The sequence below is a fragment of the Euleptes europaea genome, chromosome 7, assembly GCF_029931775.1.
Source record: "Euleptes europaea isolate rEulEur1 chromosome 7, rEulEur1.hap1, whole genome shotgun sequence".
Taxonomy (NCBI): domain Eukaryota; kingdom Metazoa; phylum Chordata; class Lepidosauria; order Squamata; family Sphaerodactylidae; genus Euleptes; species Euleptes europaea.
Window position 1 is genome coordinate 90,761,048 of NC_079318.1, and position 20,144 is coordinate 90,781,191.

At 47.0% G+C, this 20,144-nt stretch overlaps 2 protein-coding genes and 1 non-coding gene across 4 annotated transcripts in view; 1 reads left to right on the forward strand and 2 right to left on the reverse strand.

Moving 5' to 3' along the window:
* PACS1 (phosphofurin acidic cluster sorting protein 1) overlaps nt 1–5,908 on the reverse strand; it is a 119,065-nt gene extending 113,157 nt beyond the window's left edge. The window contains exon 1 of one of the 2 annotated variants that reach the window (XM_056852403.1): nt 5,574–5,908. In XM_056852403.1, coding sequence (XP_056708381.1) covers nt 5,574–5,908 — 335 coding nt within the window. The remainder of the gene's footprint in view (nt 1–5,573) is intronic. The other variant, XM_056852404.1, reaches the window with a different exon arrangement.
* Nucleotides 4,452–4,523, forward strand: TRNAG-GCC (transfer RNA glycine (anticodon GCC)). The gene has a single exon. It is a non-coding gene; the product is annotated as a tRNA-Gly (tRNA).
* A 5,390-nt stretch (nt 5,909–11,298) lies between the features above and the next one.
* Nucleotides 11,299–18,357, reverse strand: LOC130481008 (cytochrome b-c1 complex subunit 8). Its single transcript, XM_056853646.1, has 3 exons — nt 18,316–18,357; nt 12,901–13,068; nt 11,299–11,399 (listed from the first exon to the last, which is right to left on the reverse strand). Exons 2-3 carry the CDS (start codon nt 13,052–13,054, stop codon nt 11,305–11,307), a joined length of 249 nt encoding a protein of 82 aa, XP_056709624.1. The 5' UTR covers nt 13,055–13,068; nt 18,316–18,357; the 3' UTR covers nt 11,299–11,304.
* Between the last annotated feature and the right edge of the window lie 1,787 nt (nt 18,358–20,144).

The window sequence follows — 20,144 nt, forward strand, 5'->3', positions numbered from 1 at the left end:
GCAGGGAAATAGTGGCCAAGCCTCTTGCAGGTTTTGAACAAGAGATTAGCATCATAATTCTGCTAACAAGCACGATGCCTGCTCCAGGGGAGAATAATAATCAGCCTCCTGGTCTCTTCAAGATCAAACAGGTCTGGGCAGACTAAAAATAAACAGTAATCAATCAGTTCAAGATAGCTGCTTATCTCCCAGGGGACACAAGTGGCTGTTTCCCTCTGATGCCAATTTCTTGCCACCCAGGCAGAGCTTGTGGCCGGCCCATCTCTGCGGTACCAGAAGAGCAGCAGCGGCCATGCAAATAATAAGTCTAATTTTGTGAAGGCAGAGAGCAAGGGCATGAGGAAAAGGATAACCAGGTGGGTCAGATAACCAGCTCTGTACAACTCAGTCACTGGACAAGCACACTAGGAAAAGTTGAAGGCAGCAGGAAAAGAGGGAGACGCAACAAGAAATCGATCGACTCAAAGGAAGCCATGGCCCTGCATTTGAAAGACCTGAGCAAGGCTGTTAAGGATAGGACATTTTGGAGGACATTGATCCATAGGGTCGCGATGAATCAGAAGCACACACACAACTCAGGAGAGTTGGGGGGGGGGTGTCACGCATTTCAGATGAGGGTGAACTAATAACCCAGCCAGGAACCTGCATAAGGTCAATTAGGAGTCAGCTGACTGAGGACTCATTCATGTGAGTGGGAGAGAGTCTGGTTTTGTTTTGTTTTTAATTAGTTTTACTCATTCCCAAGGTTCTAGCTAAGGGCAGCTTGTAATCCACTTTTTTCATTTTAACAGCACTGGTTCTGTTAAGGTCATCAACATACAGGGAACTTTTAAAAAGTAACATAAGCAAACACAAGTCAGGAGGAGAGAACAGCTTGGCAAACATACATTCATCTAGCGAAGCATTGTTGCCGGGTGAGTTTGGGCCACTCTCGGCCTAACCTACCTCACAGGGCGGTTGTGAGCTTAAGCCGGAAAAAGGGAGAAGGTTGTAAGCCACTTTGGGTCGCTGCTAGGCAGAAATGTGGGGTATGAAGTAAATAAATCATGGAGAACATAAAGAGGTCACTCAAAATTTCCAAAACAAAGGAGATTCCACAATGGTCGACAGAAAAATTAATGACGCATATGATGCTGTACTGGGAAAGAAAATTATTTAAGAGGATTTCCTTTAAAATGCAAATCATGCTTAATCAGCAATACTGATTCTATAGCCTTAAGCAGATGATGTGAGGGAACGCATCTTGGTCATCTTCTGGGCATGTAGTGGGGGTCACAGGGTGTGTGGAGGGAGGGTAGTGTAAATTTCCTGCATTGTGCAGGGGGCTGGACTAGATGACCCTGGTGGTCCCTTCCAACTCTATGATACTATGAAGATTATCTGTTAATTCTATATACGATATGCTCCTACCCCATACAACAGAGGAGGGTGTCTACAGAATAAAGGTTCTGATGAAGGACATTGGCATCCATGGCCGATAAAAGTGATTGACTCTCAAACAGGACACAGAGATAAAAGACTCTAGACAAGGGCATGTCTTTGGGAGATGGAATAAGAACCTCTGAGTAGCCCCACCTCTGAACAATATCAACTACAGGAGGAGGATCTTAGGGAGCCATGTATATTGCTCTCACCTGAAGGGAAAACAACAGGGTGAAGGTGATCGATCATCTCCTTTTCAACAGGATAGAAAGGGGACAACAATTTCTAAGGGAAGTGACCGAAAGGGATGACGTTTTTAGAAACCTCATTTTCAATGGGGAAAAAGCCACTTCTATAGAACTAGGAAGTTGTCACGTAGGGTAACTTGGAGGGAGGGATAACTCAACTGAAGGAACACTTAAGGACCTATGTTCAGAGAGAAAGGTTCTCACAGATACCTAATGAAAATGTAGAACCGACCTCAGCCTCAGTTCCAATAGCCAAGGTAATTTACTTTCGGAAGACCAGAAGGCAAGGCTCCCCTGCTCATAATTGCTGGAAGTGGGTTTTGGTAAAAAGAAGAGTTGGATTTTATATGCCGACTTTCTCTACCACTTAAGGGAGAATCAAACCGGCTTACAATCGCCTTCCCTTCCCCTCCCTACAAAAAACACCCTGTGAGGTAGGTGGGGCTGAGAGTGTGATTAGCCCAAGGTCGCCCAGCTGGCTTCGTGTGTAGGAGCAAGCAAACAAATCCAGTCCACCAGATGAGCCTCCGCCACTCATGTGGAAAAGTGGGGAATCAAACCCGGTTCTCCACATTAGAGTCCATCGCTCCAAACTACCGCTCTTAACCACTACACCGGCTCTCAGTGTGGTGGTGGTGGAGTGTTAGCAACCTTGCAATGCGACTTAGGGCATAACCATATATTATGTTTTTCCCAGGTCCTCATGGTCCACATGCACCTACAAATTCCCCACTGGGAACTCAGGCATTTTATGCAGGGACGTTTCCCTGCAGTCACCCCGCCAACTGCTTCGGGGCTTCCTTTTGATTACACATGCCTTTTCAGCATCTGGAAAACACGGGCAAAACCCACAGGGAGAGCGAGGAGACCTCTGAGGGGTGGAAATGGTTCCCCCAGCAGGGCAAATAGCCCTCCCCCAGAGCCTTTTCACGTTTGTTTGTTTTAGACTCCCAGGGGGTCATAAGCACTCTCTCTCCCACCTCACTGCTGTCCTGATCCAAACTGAACTGAGTTCCTAGCACACGTGTGACTAACAGTCCTCATGACAGACCTGGACCCAACCCAAGGATTCTGTATCCTGTAGTTAAGGGCCCTTAGTCGCATTTTAAACCAACAGTTTTGCTCATACCAGAAAACAGGAGAAATCGGGAGACAGTGAGTCAGAGTGGGGAGACTATATTCTCACTTGCATCAGGGGATAAACAGCTGCTAATGTAAGGCATGAAGGATTTCCTTCTGACTCAGATTGTGTTCTGGGAGACCTTTCTCACCTGAGAAAGCAGGGTCTCTATACAGGGAGGGAGCTAGTTCTTCCAATGGGACGGGGAGGTTGCCAAGTATTCAAGAAGCATAACGCTGGTTTCCCTTTCCCAATCCCTGTGTGAGGTGGGGGAAGATGTAGACAATTCAGAGTGGACAAACTAGTTCTCCTTTGCATGTGAGGAAGAGTTTCAATATTTAAGGAGAATAAGCCATCCACAAACAGCAATGTCCTCTACGTTCTGAGACGACCTCCACCTTAAGCATTTAAGCCCCCTTACATAAAAGAACCAGCCCTTCCTCAACACCTATATCCCTGCACATAATGCGCCACAAGCCTCAGCCCTTTACTATCTTACATACACACAGAACCCTCACTCCTTTGTGTATGTGAGGGGGAACTAGTTTCCCCTTTATTTGGGTGCAAGGAAGCAACATGCACTTCAGGCTGGATGGTTGTGGGTACAAAGTGTGGATTTTTAATAGAGGAGCTCATCTGTTCTCTATGTGGGGGAAGCAGATGTGGTGCAGGCTGCTTCTTTACATAAGGGGGTGTAAATGTTCAAGGGAGGCTTCTCTGCATGGAGAAGTGACATGGGCGCATGCCTAGTTATTGGTATGAAAGGCTTTAGATTTTTAAAAGGGGCCATCTTATTTATGTGGAGGATACCATACAGTGAGGCTGGGTCTTTTTATGCAAAAGGGGTTAGCGGCGCAAGAAGGAGCTCCTCTATACACGTGCTTCAGGATGTGTTGGCCCTTTATGAGAAGTGACAGAGATAATTGGGAGGGGGCATCCTCCTACATGTTTGGCAGCTTATGCCAAGGTATACAGATATTCAGAGGAGGGAAATGGGCACACATATCCGTGTGCGGGTAGATGTTTTTGGTTACAGAAATATTTAAGTGATGGGGAATAGATACTTTAAAAAGGGATGGGTTTTTTTCCTCCTTTGTGTGGGGAGTGCAGTTAGGGGGCCTGTTTCTCCTTTGTAAGTGTGGTGATGTAGGTGCTTCATTGCAGGGCGCGATTTCTCCTTTACCAATGGGGCTATGTAGGTGTTTCATTACGTGCAGGAGAGTTGTTTCTCCTATACACAAGGGTAACAAAGGTGTGTTTTTTTTGGAGGGGGATTGTATCTCCTTTACATGTGGGCCAAGGAATTTATTTATTAAAACATTTACATCCTACCTTTCCTCTTGGCTCAAGGCGGGTAGTTTCAGTGGGCCAGGGGCAGTCTTCCTTCCCATGTGGGGAAACGTGGCTGTTTCAATGCCTTTCCCTTTACATATGGGCTAGTTTTGCCCACACTCAGACTGTCTTCCTTTCCATGTGGGGAGCAGTGTTGATGTTTTGTGGGGGGGGGGCTGTTTCTCCTTCATGTGGGGCGATGTCAATGTCTCCTTATGAGATGAACTGGTTTCCTTGACAGAGATTGAGGTATTTCATTATGGGCAGGGGAGCACTGTTTCCTTCATGTGTGGGCTGATGTAGAGGGGGGGGTTAGTATTCCCTTGAGAGGGGCTGTGGCTCAGTGGCAGAGCATCTGCTTGCCATGCAGAAGGTCCCAGGTTCAATCCCCGGCATCTTCAATCCCCAGCACCTACCAGGCAAGTAGGTGATGTGAAAGACCTGAGACCCTGGAGAGCCGCTGCCGGTCTGAGTAGACAATACTGACTTTGATGGACCAAGGGTCTGATTCAGTATAAGGCAGCTTCATGTTTTAAGGGGAGGGGCTGTGGCTCAGTGGTAGAGCATCTGCTTAGCATGCAGAAGGTCCCAAATTCAATCCCCAGCATCTCCAATTAAAGGGACCAGGCAAGTAGGTGATGTGAAAGACCTCTGCCTGAGACCCCGGAGAGCCGCTGCCGGTCTGAATAGACAATACAGACTTTGATGGACCAAGGGTCTGATTCAGTATAAGGCAGCTTCATGTTTTAAGGGGAGGGGCTGTGGCTCAGTGGTAGAGCATCTGCTTAGCATGCAGAAGGTCCCAGGTTCAATCCCCAGCATCTCCAATTAAAGGGACCAGGCAAGTAGGTGATGTGAAAGACCTCTGCCTGAGACCCCGGAGAGCCGCTGCTGGTCTGAATAGACAATACTGACTTTGATGGACCGAGAGTATGATTCAGTATAAGGCAGCTTCATGTTGGGCATTGGCATATCTGTCTTTCCTCTACATTTAGGGGATGTGGCTGAGTGGCAGGGCATCTGCTTGGCATGCAGAAGGTCCCAGGTTCAATCCCCAGCATCTCCAGCTAAAGGGACTAGTCAAGGAGGTGATGTGAAAGACTTTCTCTGCCTGAGACCCTGGAGAGCCGCTGCCAGTCTGAGTAGACAATACTGACTTTGATAGACCAAGGGTCCGATTCAGTAGAAGGCAGCTTCAGGTGTTCAGGTGCCCCTTCTACCTGGGTGGACGTCAATGTCGTGTTGCAAGGGAGGCGTATCTCCTTCCCACGGGGCCATGTAGATGCTGCGTTGGGGGGGGGGGAGAAGAGAGGCCGGGGCTTCCTAATGGTGGGGGCCGATGCAAAAGGGGGGTAGGTGGGGCTCTGTCCTCCCCTCCCCCGAGCCCTTCAAAGGGGAAGGGCGAAGAGATAGAAAAGGAGGCAGGGCACGCCTTCCTCCGTCCGTCTCACCTGGGCACGCAGCTGGGCGAGCTCCGGTCCACCTCCCAGGTGGCGTACAGGTTCATCTGCACCGGGCGGCCCCCGGTCGCCGCCGCCCCGGGAGGGGCCCCCGCGGCTCCCCCCGGGGCGAAGGATCCGCCGGGCACGAGGAGCTGCTGCTGAGGCGGCGGCGGTTGCTGCTGCTGCTGCTGCCCCGGGGCGGTCTGAGGGGCCGGAGACGCCGAGGAGGACGCCGAGGAGGCGGCGGAGGAGGACGGAGGCTGGAGGAGGACAGGCACCAAGGAGCCCCGCTGGCCGCCGCCGCCGCTCCCCCCGCCGCCTCCGGGAGCCCCTCGCTCCGCCATGGCCGAGGCCGAGTCCCGCTCCCGGCCCCTTTTCCCCTCCGCCTCCTTCGCTCCCCCTTCAGCGCGGCGGCGGCGGCGGCTGTGAGGGATTTTTTTCCCCCGTGCCTCCTGTTGCCCTGCGCACGCACACACGCGCGCGCGCGCTCCCGAGGAGGAGGCGGAGCTCCGGACGCGCGTGAGAGAGAGGACGAAGGAGACCGCAAGGAGCGGTCGCGGGGGAGGAGGGCGGGGACGCGACCCGGGACGCGCGCGCCCGCAGTCGTATTTATACACACGGGGAGGGGGAGGGGGAAGGGGAGGAAGCGCGCGCTTCGGGTTTTTTTTTCTCTCTTAACGGCTCGACGCCGTTGATTGGCTGAAGGGTCGGCCGGGCGCGCCGCGCGCTCTTTTGTTCCCCCCCCTCCAACCGCCCCTCGCTCGCCCTTCCTCCCCCCCCCCACAACAATGGGCGCGTTTGGGCTCCTGTCAGAAAACTTTCACGTGTGTGTAGATATAATTGTGTACGCTGTAATGCACATTGCAACCAAGATATATAATAAAAAGTAGAAGTGTAAGCACGTGATGTTCCACGTTATGAAGGGCTGTCCTATAGAGGAGGGTGCCGAGTTGTTTTCTGTTGCACCAGAAGGTCGGACCAGAACCAAAGGGTTGAAATTAAATCAAAAGAGTTTCTGTCTAGACATTAGGAAGCATTTTCTAACGTTAGAGCAGTTCCTCAGTGGAACAGGCTTCCTCGGGAGGAGGTGAGCTCTCCTTCCCTGGAGGTTTTAAAGCAGAGGCTCGATGGCCACCTGTCAGCAATGCTGATTCTGTGACCTTAGGCAGATGATGAGAGGGAGGGTACCTTGGCCATCTTCTGGTCACTGGGGGTGTGTGGAGGGGGGAGGTAGTTGTGAATTTCCTGCATTGTGCAGGGGGTTGGACTAGATGACCCTTGAGACCCCTTCCAACTCTATGATCCTATGATTCTATATTGACATAACTCTGGTTTACTACATGAAGGGTGACACTTATTAATTCACATTGTTTTGACTCCGCTATTTTGGACACATGAAGCTGCCTTATACTGTTGTGCCGACCTAACCACATTCAGACACGCAAGCTACACGCATACCCACAGAAGCCGCTTGTCAGTGGCCCCACTCCCCCTTTCCTTCAGCAAGTAGGCACACACACACGAGCCAAAGGCTGGAATCTTTCCTCTCACATAAGGGAACAGCCTTCCTCCCACCTCTTCCTCCTTGGGAACTAGACAATGCTGACTTTGATGGACCAAGAGTTGCCAGGTCCTTCTTCGTCACCAGCGGGAGGTTTTTGGGGCGGAGCCTGAGGAGGGCGAAGTTTGGCGAGGGGAGGGACTTCAACTCCATAGAGTCCAATTGCCAAAGCGGCCATTTTCTCCAGGTGAACTGATTTCTATCGGCTGGAGATCAGCTGTAATAGCAGGAGATCACCAGCTAGTACCTGGAAGTGGGCAACCCTATCTCCATGGTCCCAGGCAGAGGTTTTTCCCATCACCTACTTGCCTGGTCCCTTTAACTGGAGATGCCGGGGATTGAACCTGGGACCTTCTGCATGCCGAGCAGAGGCTCTACCACTGAGCCAGCCTCCCCTCCTTTCTGCTGTAGGTACCCAGGGCGACTTATTTTTAAAAAAATCAAAACTGAAACAAATCAATTGTCAACAGGCTACAGACACAAACCATCCTACCATATGCATCAAAACATCCTACCATATGCATTAAGAACCTAAGGAGCAGCAGGAAAAAGCACAGTCTTCTTTTATATTTTGTAAAACATCCTTTTCTCAAAAGGGTGCCAACTCCTGCTTGGGAAATTCCTGGAGATTTGCAGGCACTGCCTGGCGAAGACAGAGTTTGGGGAGTGAGATCAGTCATACTTCCGGGAGAACTCCAGGCCCCACCTGGAGGCTAGTAACCCTAATTTCACACGACAAGCCATTTTATGAGTCGTACAGTGTGGTAGAACCAAAAAAAACTATCCTGATGTTTTTTTCCCTTTCTGTATGTGTGTGTGTGTTTATACACAGACTATACTCATGCCTCTGTAAAAAAAATGCTGACGCTACAACTAACCAAATTACCAGGCTACATCCTGCCCCTTCCAAGGAAGCAGGACAGGTAACAACATTTAAAAACAAAACACACTATAATTAGAAGCAATAATCTATTTACATTCCAGTGGGGTAGCCGTGCCATTGCTTCCAATGCAGCCGATGAAGCGAGCTCTGACTCATGAAAGCTTACGCTGAAATAAATTGTTAGTCTTTAAGGTGCCACTGGAATCGTTTTGTTTTGTTGCTAAAGCCAACACGCCTCCCCATCTGGAACTAACAAAGAGCCAAATGGTACCATTAAAAAGTACCATTTGTTAAAAATATTACAGATCAGTGTTTAAGATGGCACAAAACTCTAAACAGATAACAAAGTGAATCCCACAACACCTTAATTCGAGCAGTCACCATCATTTTATCTACTTCTCTTACACCTCACGTTTCCCCCCAATGGGGACCCCAGCGACTTATCTCGCTCTCCTCTCCTTCATTTTATCCTCACAACAACCCTGTAAGGTAGGTTAGGCTGAATATGCGCGACTGGCCCAAGGTCACCCCATGAGCTTCCATGGCTAGCAGGAATTCAAACCTGGGACTCCCAGCTCCTCATCCAACACTCTAACCACTAAACAACACAGGCTTTAATTAGCAACTAGTATATTAGACTTTTTAAGCCACACCTTTCAAGGATCATTATTCTCTTTAATTTTATTGCCTTCTGCTTGAGGCTTTTTTAAAGAGTGGGAAAATGGCGTATAACCATTTACGGTAAAATGAAAGCATCCGGTGCATTTTTGAAGTTCCTCCTTGCTTACAGCTGGCATGAAAGCATTTCTAAGTATCAAATTCGGACATTACTATTTTGGATTTTTAATCTTGATCTGTCTGGGAACAGAATAGTTACAATATATACTACAATGTAAAGACTATTTTTTTCTGCATTTCCCACCAGTATGCATACCTCCTTAGCTTTAATAAAGCTGTTTACATTTTGCGATTGGAATTCTGCATTCTGTCTCCTTTGCCCTTCTTTGTAATACCCCTTCCACCTTCTGACCTGGATATAAAGGCTGGTTAGAGTTGTCACCTCCAGGTTGGGAATTATCTGGAGATTTTGGGGGTGGACCCTGAGGAGGGTGGGGTTTGGGGAGGAGAAGGGCTTCAGTGGGGTATAATGCCATAGAATCTACCTTCCAGAGCAGCCATTTTTTCTGGTGAATTGATCTCTTATCGCCTGGAGATCGGTTGTAATCCTGGGAGATCAGCCACCACCTGGAGTTTGGCAACCCTATGACTGGTGGATAGAATCATAGAATTGGAAGGGGCCATACAGGCCATCTAGTCCAACCGTTGCCCAATGCACAATCAGCCTAGAGCATCCCTGGCAAGTGTTTGTCCAGCTGCTGCTTGAAGACTGCCAGTAAGGTGAACTCACCACTTCCCTAGGCAGCCCATTCCACTGCTGAACTTCTCTTACTGTAAAAAACATTTTCCTAATGTCCTGCCGGTACCTTTCCACCTGTAATTTATACCCATTATTGCGTGTTCTATCCTATGTTGCCAACAGGAACGGCTCCCTGCCCTCCTCTAAGTGACAGAGATCTCCAGTCTCATTTGTATCTGATAAAGTGAGCTTTGACTCACAAAATTTTATACCCTGGAAAAGCTTGTTGGTCTTTAAGGTACTACTGGATTTTGCTCTAATACTACAGATTAACACAGCTATCGGCCTAAAAGTAAAAATCCAAAGTTTACCCATGCACCGCAAGTTTAAATTAAAACAGAAACGCTATAACTTTAGAAATGACTCACAGAAAAAGATTTGGAAGTATTGTAGGAAGCACCATTCTGCCATGGTGCAGAACCAGTGAAGGCTTTCCCAAGACTTTGGGGATCTGGAAATAAAATTATGAATGCACTCTTTCTCTTTTAGTGTAGGGAATAATCCACCATGTTCTCACAGAGGAGAGTTTCCCCATTGTGTCTACCATTGCTTTGTCCATTCTGCCCATTCCAGCTCTACCAATTTCATGCTGTCCAAAAACAGAACTGCCTAAAACAGAGAGCCAGCGTGGTGTAGTGGTTGAGAGGTGGACTCTAATCTGAAGAATTGGGATTTATTCCCCGCTCCTCCACATGAAGCCAGCTGGCTGACCTTGGGCTAGTCACAGTTTTCTTAGAGCTTTCAGCCTCACATCCCTCACAAGGTGTTTGTTGCGGGTAGAGGAAGGGAAAGAGACTGTAAGCCAGTTTGATTCTCCTTAAAAAGGTAGGGAAAGTTGGCATATAAAAACCAACTCTTCTTTTTCTAAACATCCCTCGTGGTGCAACTACTCTTAGTAGCAGTTTTTGATAGCAATTTCAATGGTCACATAACGTATGAAATGAGCTTATGTATATTTAGTTTATTTACTGCATTTATACCCTGCCACCTACATCCTGCCTCTACCATATCTCATTGGCTAATGCTGGTGAACCTGGGTATGCTACTCTCTAAGATGTATAGTCATCAGGCAGCCATCCATTGGCTATCTCACCATTCAGGGTGGCCCATCTGGCATCAACAGGGCCTTTTCCATCGTGGCTCCAACTCTGTGGAATGGCCTCCCCAAAGAGGTGAGTGGGCCCCTCCTTGGAGATCTTCAGGAGGCGCTGCAAGGCTGCCTGTTTGACAGGGCTTTTGTAGGAGTTTGAATGGTAGGCATTTTTGAAGGGGGGATAGATTTGGGGTTTACTATTTTATTTTTGTTTTTTTGTGGGGGATGTTTTAATGAACACATGAAGCTGCCTTCTACTGAACCAGACCCTTGGTCCATCAAAGTCAGTATTGTCTACTCAGCAGCGGCTCTCCAGGGTCTCAGGGAGAGGTCTTTCACATCACCTACTCACCTAGTCCTTTTAACTGGAGATGGCATGCAGAAGGTCCCAGGTTCAATCCCTGGGACCTTCTGCATGCCAAGCAGATGCTCTACCAGAGCCACAGTTTCTCCCCATTAATCATTATTGTAAGCAGCCTTGAACCATGAGGAAAGGTGGGACATAAATGTTTTAATAAATGTAAATAAATGATTAGCTTCGGAGGACAAATTAACCTGAATTTAAGACATGTGAAACTGTGTACATCGGGGGTTTTTTGGAAAGGGAAAGGCAGGTGGCAAGCAGCAGGCAGAACCACCCTACTATAGCACATCTCTCTGACAGAAGCTTAAAAGAATTAGTCATAGGTAGGATCAGAAATACAGGTTTATTAAGTGTTTTTCAACAAGCTTGGGGAAAAGAACAAGTGTTGACATGGTTAGGACGTTATAATATTCTCGGCCAACTTAGACATCATTTTCATAGTCGGCTGGGTTCTTCCTTTTCAGGCGTTCAAATTCTTCATTCCCCCAGGAGTAGATCACGTAGGCGATGATCAACGCTTAGGGAAACAAACACAACACAGGAGTATTTTTTTTTTTAATCAATCCTGATAGGAAGCACTTCAAAAAAACATGAGACCAGTACTTCGAGACCTTACAATCTTGCAGCGATCGAGTTCTAGAGTGGCACGGGTTAGGTACCATGTTAACACTTTTTCGAGTACCACTTCGATAAGGATTTGTGCTCTAGCACCATCCTGAATCAGAGTTTCAAGAGTTTTCAGAAATACAGGTTATTCAGGAGCCCCTCATTCCCGTAAAAAGCTACCACTTAGGCTAAGGTGTGTCCCCCTGACCCCAGTGTGGTCTAGTGTCTTCCAGCCCTCTTTAATTCAACCGAAGTTATCAATTAAACCATATGCAAGCCAGTATATCCGAAAGGCCGCAATACCTACTATCTGCTGCTGTAAGGATTAGTGGTCACACGTGTAGCCTTTGACTACTAGAAATGAGCTCCATAAATGCCATCATTTAGTGTTATAATCATTATTAGTTGGGCACATGCTAATGAGCAGATGGATGCAACAATGTAATTACATTAAGGCTCTTGTAATTCAGGAGCACGCGGGAAAGCAGCTTGCGAACGCCAATGTCTACTGATGATGGGAGACTTCCCCTTCATTCTGCTCTCTTGCCCCATCTAGTGCTTTGAGGGTTGAGCAGAGTGTCCGCTTCAAAAACAGGCTCACCAAATCCACACTGAACGCTCCCTCCTCTACCCCACATGAAGGCAGAGACAAATCAGCGGCTGCTTCTTCTCCCGCGCACACATCGGGATTTCCTCCCTCTGCAGCTAGCTCGCGTTTATCCACCCACATTCCCAACTGTGAGTATTCACATTCTGAGCTGGCAGACTTTAAGCCGCTACCATACACACACACCCTGAAGACCTTTACAGTCATCTGATCATAATCTACTGGTGATCCCTGGCCCTAGGAGTGTGCGGCTGTCCTCAACTAGAGCCAGGGCCTTTTCGGCCCTGGCTCCGGCCTGGTGGAACACTCTGTCTGGGGACATCAGGGCCCTGCAGGACCTTAAAGAGTTCTGCAGGGCCCTGCAAGACAGAGTTTTTCCGGTAGGCCTATGGTTGAGGGCAGCCGCGGATATAATCTTGCTGACCTCCCCACCCCTCCCCCCTTTTATGTCTGAGGTATGCCATCTTGAGAGGGTAACCTGTCGCTTGTTACGGGCAAACATGAATATGGGTGTCGTTCCGGCGCCATCTTGAGTTTGTGATTTGAGGATTGTTTCAATTGGGATTTTATCGTTTTAACTCAGTTATTGTTAATTTTACTGTTATCGCTATTGATGTATTTTTAAATGATGTTACCCGCCCTGAGCCTGGCCTTGGCCGGGGAGGGCAGGCTATAAGTCGCAAAACGAACAAACAAATAAGATAGCCCTCAAGAGTTACAGTTAACGACAGTTTATCTAAATCCACATACAGCCTAGGCAACACACAGAAATGGCGGTCTGAACAATGAGAGAGTTTTCACTTACGAGGAGCCACCCGGAAGAACTGCGTACTGAATCGCCGCCAGGTGTTGGGAATCCCTTTGGAGAAGTAGTTAGGAAAGGCTCTCTGTTCAAAGGGAGACAAGCTGTAGGTGATCACGTGCCTCACTCGTGCCAGGTTTCCAAAGTGGATACCCATCTTGGCAGGTGTTTCTGCAAAAGCAGCACAGAGCAACAGGAAATGTGGCGTTAACAGTTTTCAGGTGTTCATTCTCCAAATCTGTTGGCATATCTGGATGTCTGGAGGAGCATTCAGAGGGTCACATGCTTGCGTTTTAGGTTAGGTGGAATGAAAGCCTTTGACTCCATTCTCCTCCCCACCCCCTGCAAACACAAACAAGATACTTCAAACAGTCCTGTTTTCAGATAATCCGAATCGTAAACAATAGCAAAAGCCTGCTCTTTTTTTTCTTTCAGAAAACTCACCCACCAAACTTGGATCGATAGCTTCAATTCTGAATTGACTCAACAAGTGTTCCTTCATAAACCGATTCGAACCACCATGTCCCACTAGGTAGAAAGATTCTTCAGAAGAGTATTACTCTTTACTTGAACTCATTATAATGTGATTGATTTTAAGCAATATAGGGCAATGCAGTTGTGTAAAGTTTCAGGATGCCTGTCTACATGGGTCTTCTCTCCCAAATGTGATCCTCACAGAAAACTGTAAGGAAGTTTAGGCTAAAAGTGTAATCCACCCAAGGTCACCCACTGAGTTTCATTACCAAGTAGGGGTTTAAAACTGGATCTCCCCTCCCCTGCCTTAATCTGACTGACCACACACCCTCCGCAGAGGTGATTCTAGTAAATGTGCCCTGTGGAATACACAGAAATAAGCCTAATTTAGTTCAGTGTCATGATAACAGTTTTATACTGATTTCAGAAATCAAATTATTTTGCTAGGTCTTATACCATGAGACTTTTGGCCATTTTTCTGCAGACTGAGGTGGCACTCTTATGCACAATTTCCTGGGAATAAAGGTAACATTTAACACAACAAGACTCAAGGGAATATGAATAGGACTATACTATAATACAGCAATCCCCCCTTCAAAATGAGTTCAGGAAATTAACCTGGCTTTTTGGTTCACCTCTCAGCTGTTTTATTTTAACATACAGGTTTTTTTTGAAACCTGTATTTTACAATCATTCACCATTGAAAGAACATACAAACGGTAAATTTCTTTTCTATTCCACTTTCCCATAAGCATGCTCAAGGAAGCTAATACACCAGCGTGGTGTAGTGGTTAAGAGTGGTGGTTTGGAGCAGTGGACTCTGATCTGGAGAACCGGGTTTGATTCCCCACTCCTCCACATGAGCGGCAGATGCTAATCTGGTGAACCAGGTTGGTTTCCCCATTCCTCCACATGAAGCCAGCTGGGCGACCTTGGGCTAGTCACAGCTCTCTCAGCCCCACCTACCTCACAGAGTGTCTGTTGTGGGGAGAGGAAGGGAAGGAGATTGTAAATTGGTTTGATTCTTCCTTAAGTGGTAGAGAAAGTTGGCATATAAAAACCAACTCTTCTTCTTCTTCTAAAATATCAAAGTCACACAAACTAATTATAACCAAGTCAACTGCAAAATAGGCACCAAACCCTGCCTCTGCAGCTGGAAACTGATTATGTCCTTGTATTAGCAGCAGGGATGCAAAGGAGAGGAATCCTCCACCACTTCTCTGTGAACAGAGTATATTGTTCTCGGATTGCCCATCCTCAAGTTACCAAGGGCTGTTGCTAAGGCAGAAAAGGCCAGCAACCCAGTATCCTTCCCTTCTGTCTGCAACCAGCTCTAGCCAAGATTTCCATTCCTACCAGCAACCAACTCATGCAGCCAATAGAACACCTGGAGGCAAATCAGAAGCTTCCGGTTTGGTTCACAGGACAGCATAACCCCATGCACGTGTGTGCGCGTGCCGCCAAGTCACAGCTGACTTATGACAATCTCAGATTTTTCAAAACAAGAGACTTTGGAGGTTGTTTGCCATTGCCTGCTCTGCGTCCCGACCCTGGTAGTCCTTGGAGGCTGCCCATCCACATTCTAACCTGCTTAGCTTCTGAGATTTATTTATTTATTATTTCAACTTACTATCCCGCTCTCCCTGGCCAGGCTCAAAGCTGCTTACAAAGGAATAAACATCCTATTATGTAACTAAAACCTTAAAACAACAATTAAAAAGCCCTATAAAACAATCACATCAATAATGTCTTAATTTATCTAAAGGTGCCTCTAAAGTTCTTGTAGGTTATCCGGGCTGTGTAACCGTGGTCTTGGAATTTTCTTTCCTGACGTTTCGCCAGCAACTGTGGCAGGCATCTTCAGAGGATTAACACTGAAGAACAGTGTCTCTCAGTGTCAAGTGTGTAGGAAGAGTAATATATAGTCAGAAAGGGGTTGGGTTTGAGCTGAGTACTGTCCTGCAAAAGTAATGTGCTAATCATTGTCCTGTAAGTATCAAGATAATGTGCTAATGAGGGTATGGTATGTTAATATGGAACCATTGTATCCTGAAGTGATCTGTTAATGTGTGTAATCCAAGGCTAATCTGCATGGCTATTGTTGACTGTTGCCTTTGTTAGTCTGGAGGTTTTCAGAACAGGAAGCCAAGCCTTATTCATTCTTAAACTCTCCTCTTTTCTGTTAAAGTTGTGCTGACGTTTATGAATTTCAATGGCTTCTCTGTGCAATCTGACAATAGTTGGTAGAATTGTCCAGTCTTTCAGTGTCTTGGAATAAGACCCTGTGTCCTGTTTGTGTCAGTCCATTTTCAGCCACTGCTGATTTCTCAGGTTGGCCAAGTCTGCAGTATCTTTCATGTTCTTTTATCCTTGTTTGTATGCTGCGTTTTGTGGTCCCGATGTAAACTTCTCCACAGCTGCAAGGTATACGATATACTCCTGCAGAGGTGAGGGGGTCTCTTTTGTCTTTTGCTGATCGTAGCATTTGTTGTATTTTCTTGGTGGGTTTAAACACTGTAGGTTATGTTTTTTCAAAAGTTTCTCCATCCTATCAGTGACTCCTTTAATAAATGGCAGGAATACCTTTCCTGTGGGAGACTGTTTTTTCTGAGTTTTCTGATTTTTGTTTGGTTTAATGGCCCTTCTGATTTCATAACCTACAAACAGTGGACTGACACAAACAGGACACAGGGTCTTATTCCAAGACACTGAAAGACTGGACAATTCTACCAACTATTTTGTCAGATTGCACAGAGAAGCCATTGAAATTCATAAACTTCAGCACAACTTTAACAGAAAAGAGGAGAGTTTAAGAATGAATAAGGCTTGGCTTCCTGTTCTGAAAACCTCCAGACTAACAAAGGCAACAGTCAACAATAGCCATGCAGATTAGCCTTGGATTACACACATTAACAGATCACTTCAAGATACAATGGTTCCATATTAACATACCATACCCTCATTAGCACATTATCTTGATACTTACAGGACAATGATTAGCACATTACTTTTGCAGGACAGTACTCAGCTCAAACCCAACCCCTTTCTGACTATATATTACTCTTCCTACACACTTGACACTGAGAGACACTGTCCTTCAGTGTTAATCCTCTGAAGATGCCTGCCACAGTTGCTGGCGAAACGTCAGGAAAGAAAATTCCAAGACCACGGTTACACAGCCCGGATAACCTACAAGAACCAATGAACTCTGACAGTGAAAGCCTTCGACAGTGCCTCTAAAGTGTTAACAGAAAACTGCACCTAGGCGAGCAGATGGATAACAACCCGACTGAATAGGGAAAGAGTAGCAGCAGTGGAGGTTAAGGAAGCCAGCATTTATACATAAAGAGACCGTAGCTGGCCTCAACCCTAGGCCTGGTGAAATAGCTGTTTTACAGCCCTGCAGAACTCTTTAAGGTCCCACAGGGCCTTGGTCTCACTAGAGAGACTATTCCACCAGTCAGGGGCCAGGGCCAAGAAAGCCCTGGCCCTGGTCGAGGCCAACCTGACACTCTTCAGGCCAGGGACCACTAAAAGGTTGGTATTTGTTGAGCAAAGAGTCCTCCAGGGAACATACCAGGAGAGGAGATCAGGCTAGCCTGGGCTTGCTAGATCAGGGCTTGCTGAGCCACTAACACCCATTGTATTTAGAGGGCTTATTCCTAGATAAGCATGCATGGGATTTTTTTGTTTTAATGGGTTTTTTTTTTTACCCCACTCTTCCCAACCAAGGCCGAGCTCAGAGCAGCTCCCATTCGTTAACTGTCAAGCTCTCCAGTCCTGGGAGAAAGGTGTTAAGAGAGTGCACTGCTCAACATCTATACTCCAAACGCCACTTAACAAGAACAAAATATGATGCGGAACAGCAGGGGGATCATATATTTCTATGATTCTATTAGGGCGGTTCCTCAGTGAAACAGGATTCCTCAGGAGGTGGTGGGCTCTCCTTTCCTGGAGGTTTTTAAGCAGAGGCTAGATGGCCATCTGTCAGCAATGCTGATTCTATGACCTTGGGCAGATCGAGAGAGGGAGGGCATCTTGGCCATCTTCAGGGCATGGAGTAGGGGTCACTGGGGGTGTAGTTGTGAATTTCCTGCATTGTGCAGGGGGTTGGACTAGATGACCCTGGTGGTCCCTTCCAACTCTACGATTCTATATGCTGAAAGAACTTTTAAAGCATCATAATCTATTCTGAAGACCTTTTGGTGGAAAAGGACGCTCTAAATCAGCAGTGGGGAACCTTTTTTCTGCCAAGGGCCATTTGGATATTTATGACATCATTCACGGGCCATACAAAATTATCAGCTTAAAAATTAGCCTGCGATATTTGGTCAAACATTTAGCTAAGAGGCACAACCGGAGATGGCTCGAAGTGTCCGCCACGTAGAGCGACTTGCTTTTGAGCTCTGCCGTCCCCAGCTGGACCCAAGAGATTTAGGCAGGGCAGCATCCTTCTGAGCTAGAGATAAGCCAGGACCCATGGAGGGCCAGACCAAATGATTTCGTGGGCCTTATACGGCCCCCAGGCCTGACGTTCCCCACCCCTGCTCTAAATCCAACAAATGCCGTCATGAAAAACCATCGCGCAGGCAAGGGGAGTAGCCAGGCACCCTTCAGACCGAGACCTCGGTGAAAGTTTATTAAACTTTAATTTATATTAGTATTGGTTATTTACATTGCTGAAAATCTCTTTGGCGTTGTTGCGGCTTTTTTTGGGGGGGGGCGTTGCGTTTAAAAAGCCGAGTCGACATGCAATTCAATAAGCCAACGGAAGGCAGTCCTTGGCCAGCCCGTCTGCTACAAGGCAGCCCGTGTCGCCTTCCCAGTATTAGGGATGGGGGGGGGAGAATAGTTCTTGCCGCCTCCCGGGAAACACCCCCCCGCCCCATTTGGTCCATTTGGAAACAAAGAACTCAGACCCAAAAATAAAGTCGAGTTACCCACCCGCACTGCGCCCTCCACAAAGGTCACCACTTCCCACTCCGGCCTCAGCACAAGCAAGAGTTCCTTCCGCTTCCGGAACGCAAAACGTCACTTTCCCGATAGGGGCGACGCTGCATCATGAACTCTTATCCACCCCGTTCTATTACTGAGCATGCTCAGTAGAAGTGGCTGAAGCCGGCAGACTGTGGTACTGCCCTCGCCTAAACAGCTAACAAGTATACAGCATGCCACCAAGATTAAGTTAATTCATGTCATCGCATTCCCTGTTACTATGTCTGGGTGTGAGAGCTGGACAATGAAGAAAGCTGATAGGAAGAATGTAGATTCCTTTGAAATGCGGTGTTGGAGGAGAGGGTTACGGATACCCTGGACTGCCCAAAAAAGACAAATCAGTAGGTTATAGATCAAATCAAGCCTGAACTGAACCTAGAAGTGAAAATGACTAAACTGAGGCTATCGTATTTTGGTCACGCCATGAGACGACAAGAGTCACTGGAAAAGACAGTCATGCTAGGAAAAGTTGAGGGCAGCAGTAAAAGAGGAAGACCCAACAAGAGGTGGATGGACTCTATAAAGGAAGCCACAGCCCTCAATTTGCAAGAGCTGAGCAAGGCTGTTAAGGATAGAACACTTTAGAGGACACTGGCTGTTACCGCACTAGGTATTCCCAGCGATGTATTAAGAGTTTGAAAACGTAATAAAAAAATACTGTTCGCACTTTCTATGTATTCCCACCGATGTATTAAGAGTTTGAAACTGTTATAAAAAATACTGTTCGCACTTTGTTTGGCCCCTTTAGCTGTGAAGAAGTCTTCCAACCATTTTTTAGCCGTGGCATACAAAAACCCTTTTAAAGCGATGTTTTTTATAACATTTTCAAACTCTTAACACATAAGTGCTGTAACAGCCATTGATTCATTGGGTCGCCATGAGTCAAAAGCGACTTGACGGCACTTAACACACACACACACCATGGGCTGCCAAAAAACAAATCTGTGGGTTCTAGAACAAATCAAGCCTGAACTGACCGTAGAAGCTAAAATGACTACACTGAGGCTGTCGTACTTTGGTCACATTCTGAGAAGACAAGAGTCACTGGGAAAGACAATCATGCTAGGAAAAGTTGAAGGCAGTAGGAAAAGAGGAAGACCTGACATGAGATGGATGGACTCTATCAAGGAAGCCACGGCCCTCCGTTTGCAAGACCCGAGCAAGGCTGTTAAGGGTAGGATGTTTTGGAGGACACTGATTCTTAGGGTTGCCATGAGTCAGAAGCGACTTGACAACAACACACATGCTCAGTAGCAGTGGGAGAAGCCTCCGGTCATCTTGCCCTCGGTTACATACCCAGGAGCATTAAAAGTTGGATTCAAGTCCAGTAGCACCTTAGAGACCAGCAAGAGTTTCAGGGTATAAGCTTTCGAGAGAGAATATGCATTGCACCTTGGAATTAGGGTAGTTAACCTCCAGGTAGTAGTAGGAGATCGCCTGCTATTACAATTAATCTCCAGCCGATAAAGATCAGTTCACCTGGAGAAAATGGCCACCTTTGGCAACTGGACTCTATGGCATTGAAGTGCCTCCATTCCCCAAACCCTGCCCTCCTCAGACTCCACCCCAAAAACCTCCCACCCGTTGTGAAGAGGGACCTGGCAACCCTACTTGGCATGCTTTACAATCTCCCTCCCAATTCCACTTTCTGACTGGGATAAAAAGACTCAGATCTTCATTCCTACTTGTGTCTGACAAAGGGAGCTTTGACTCTCGAAAGGTTATACCCTGAAAATCTTGTTGGTCTCTAAGGTGTTGTGTATATGTGTTAAGTACCA

Coding starts and splice junctions, on each gene's coding strand:
- LOC130481008 (XM_056853646.1), bottom strand. CDS start 13,054: ATGGGTATCCACTTTGGAAACCTGGCACGAGTGAGGCACGTGATCACC. Junction 11,400..12,900: donor GTTCTTCCGGGTGGCTCCTC/GTAAGTGAAAAC, acceptor TGTTTCCCTAAG/CGTTGATCATCGCCTACGTG.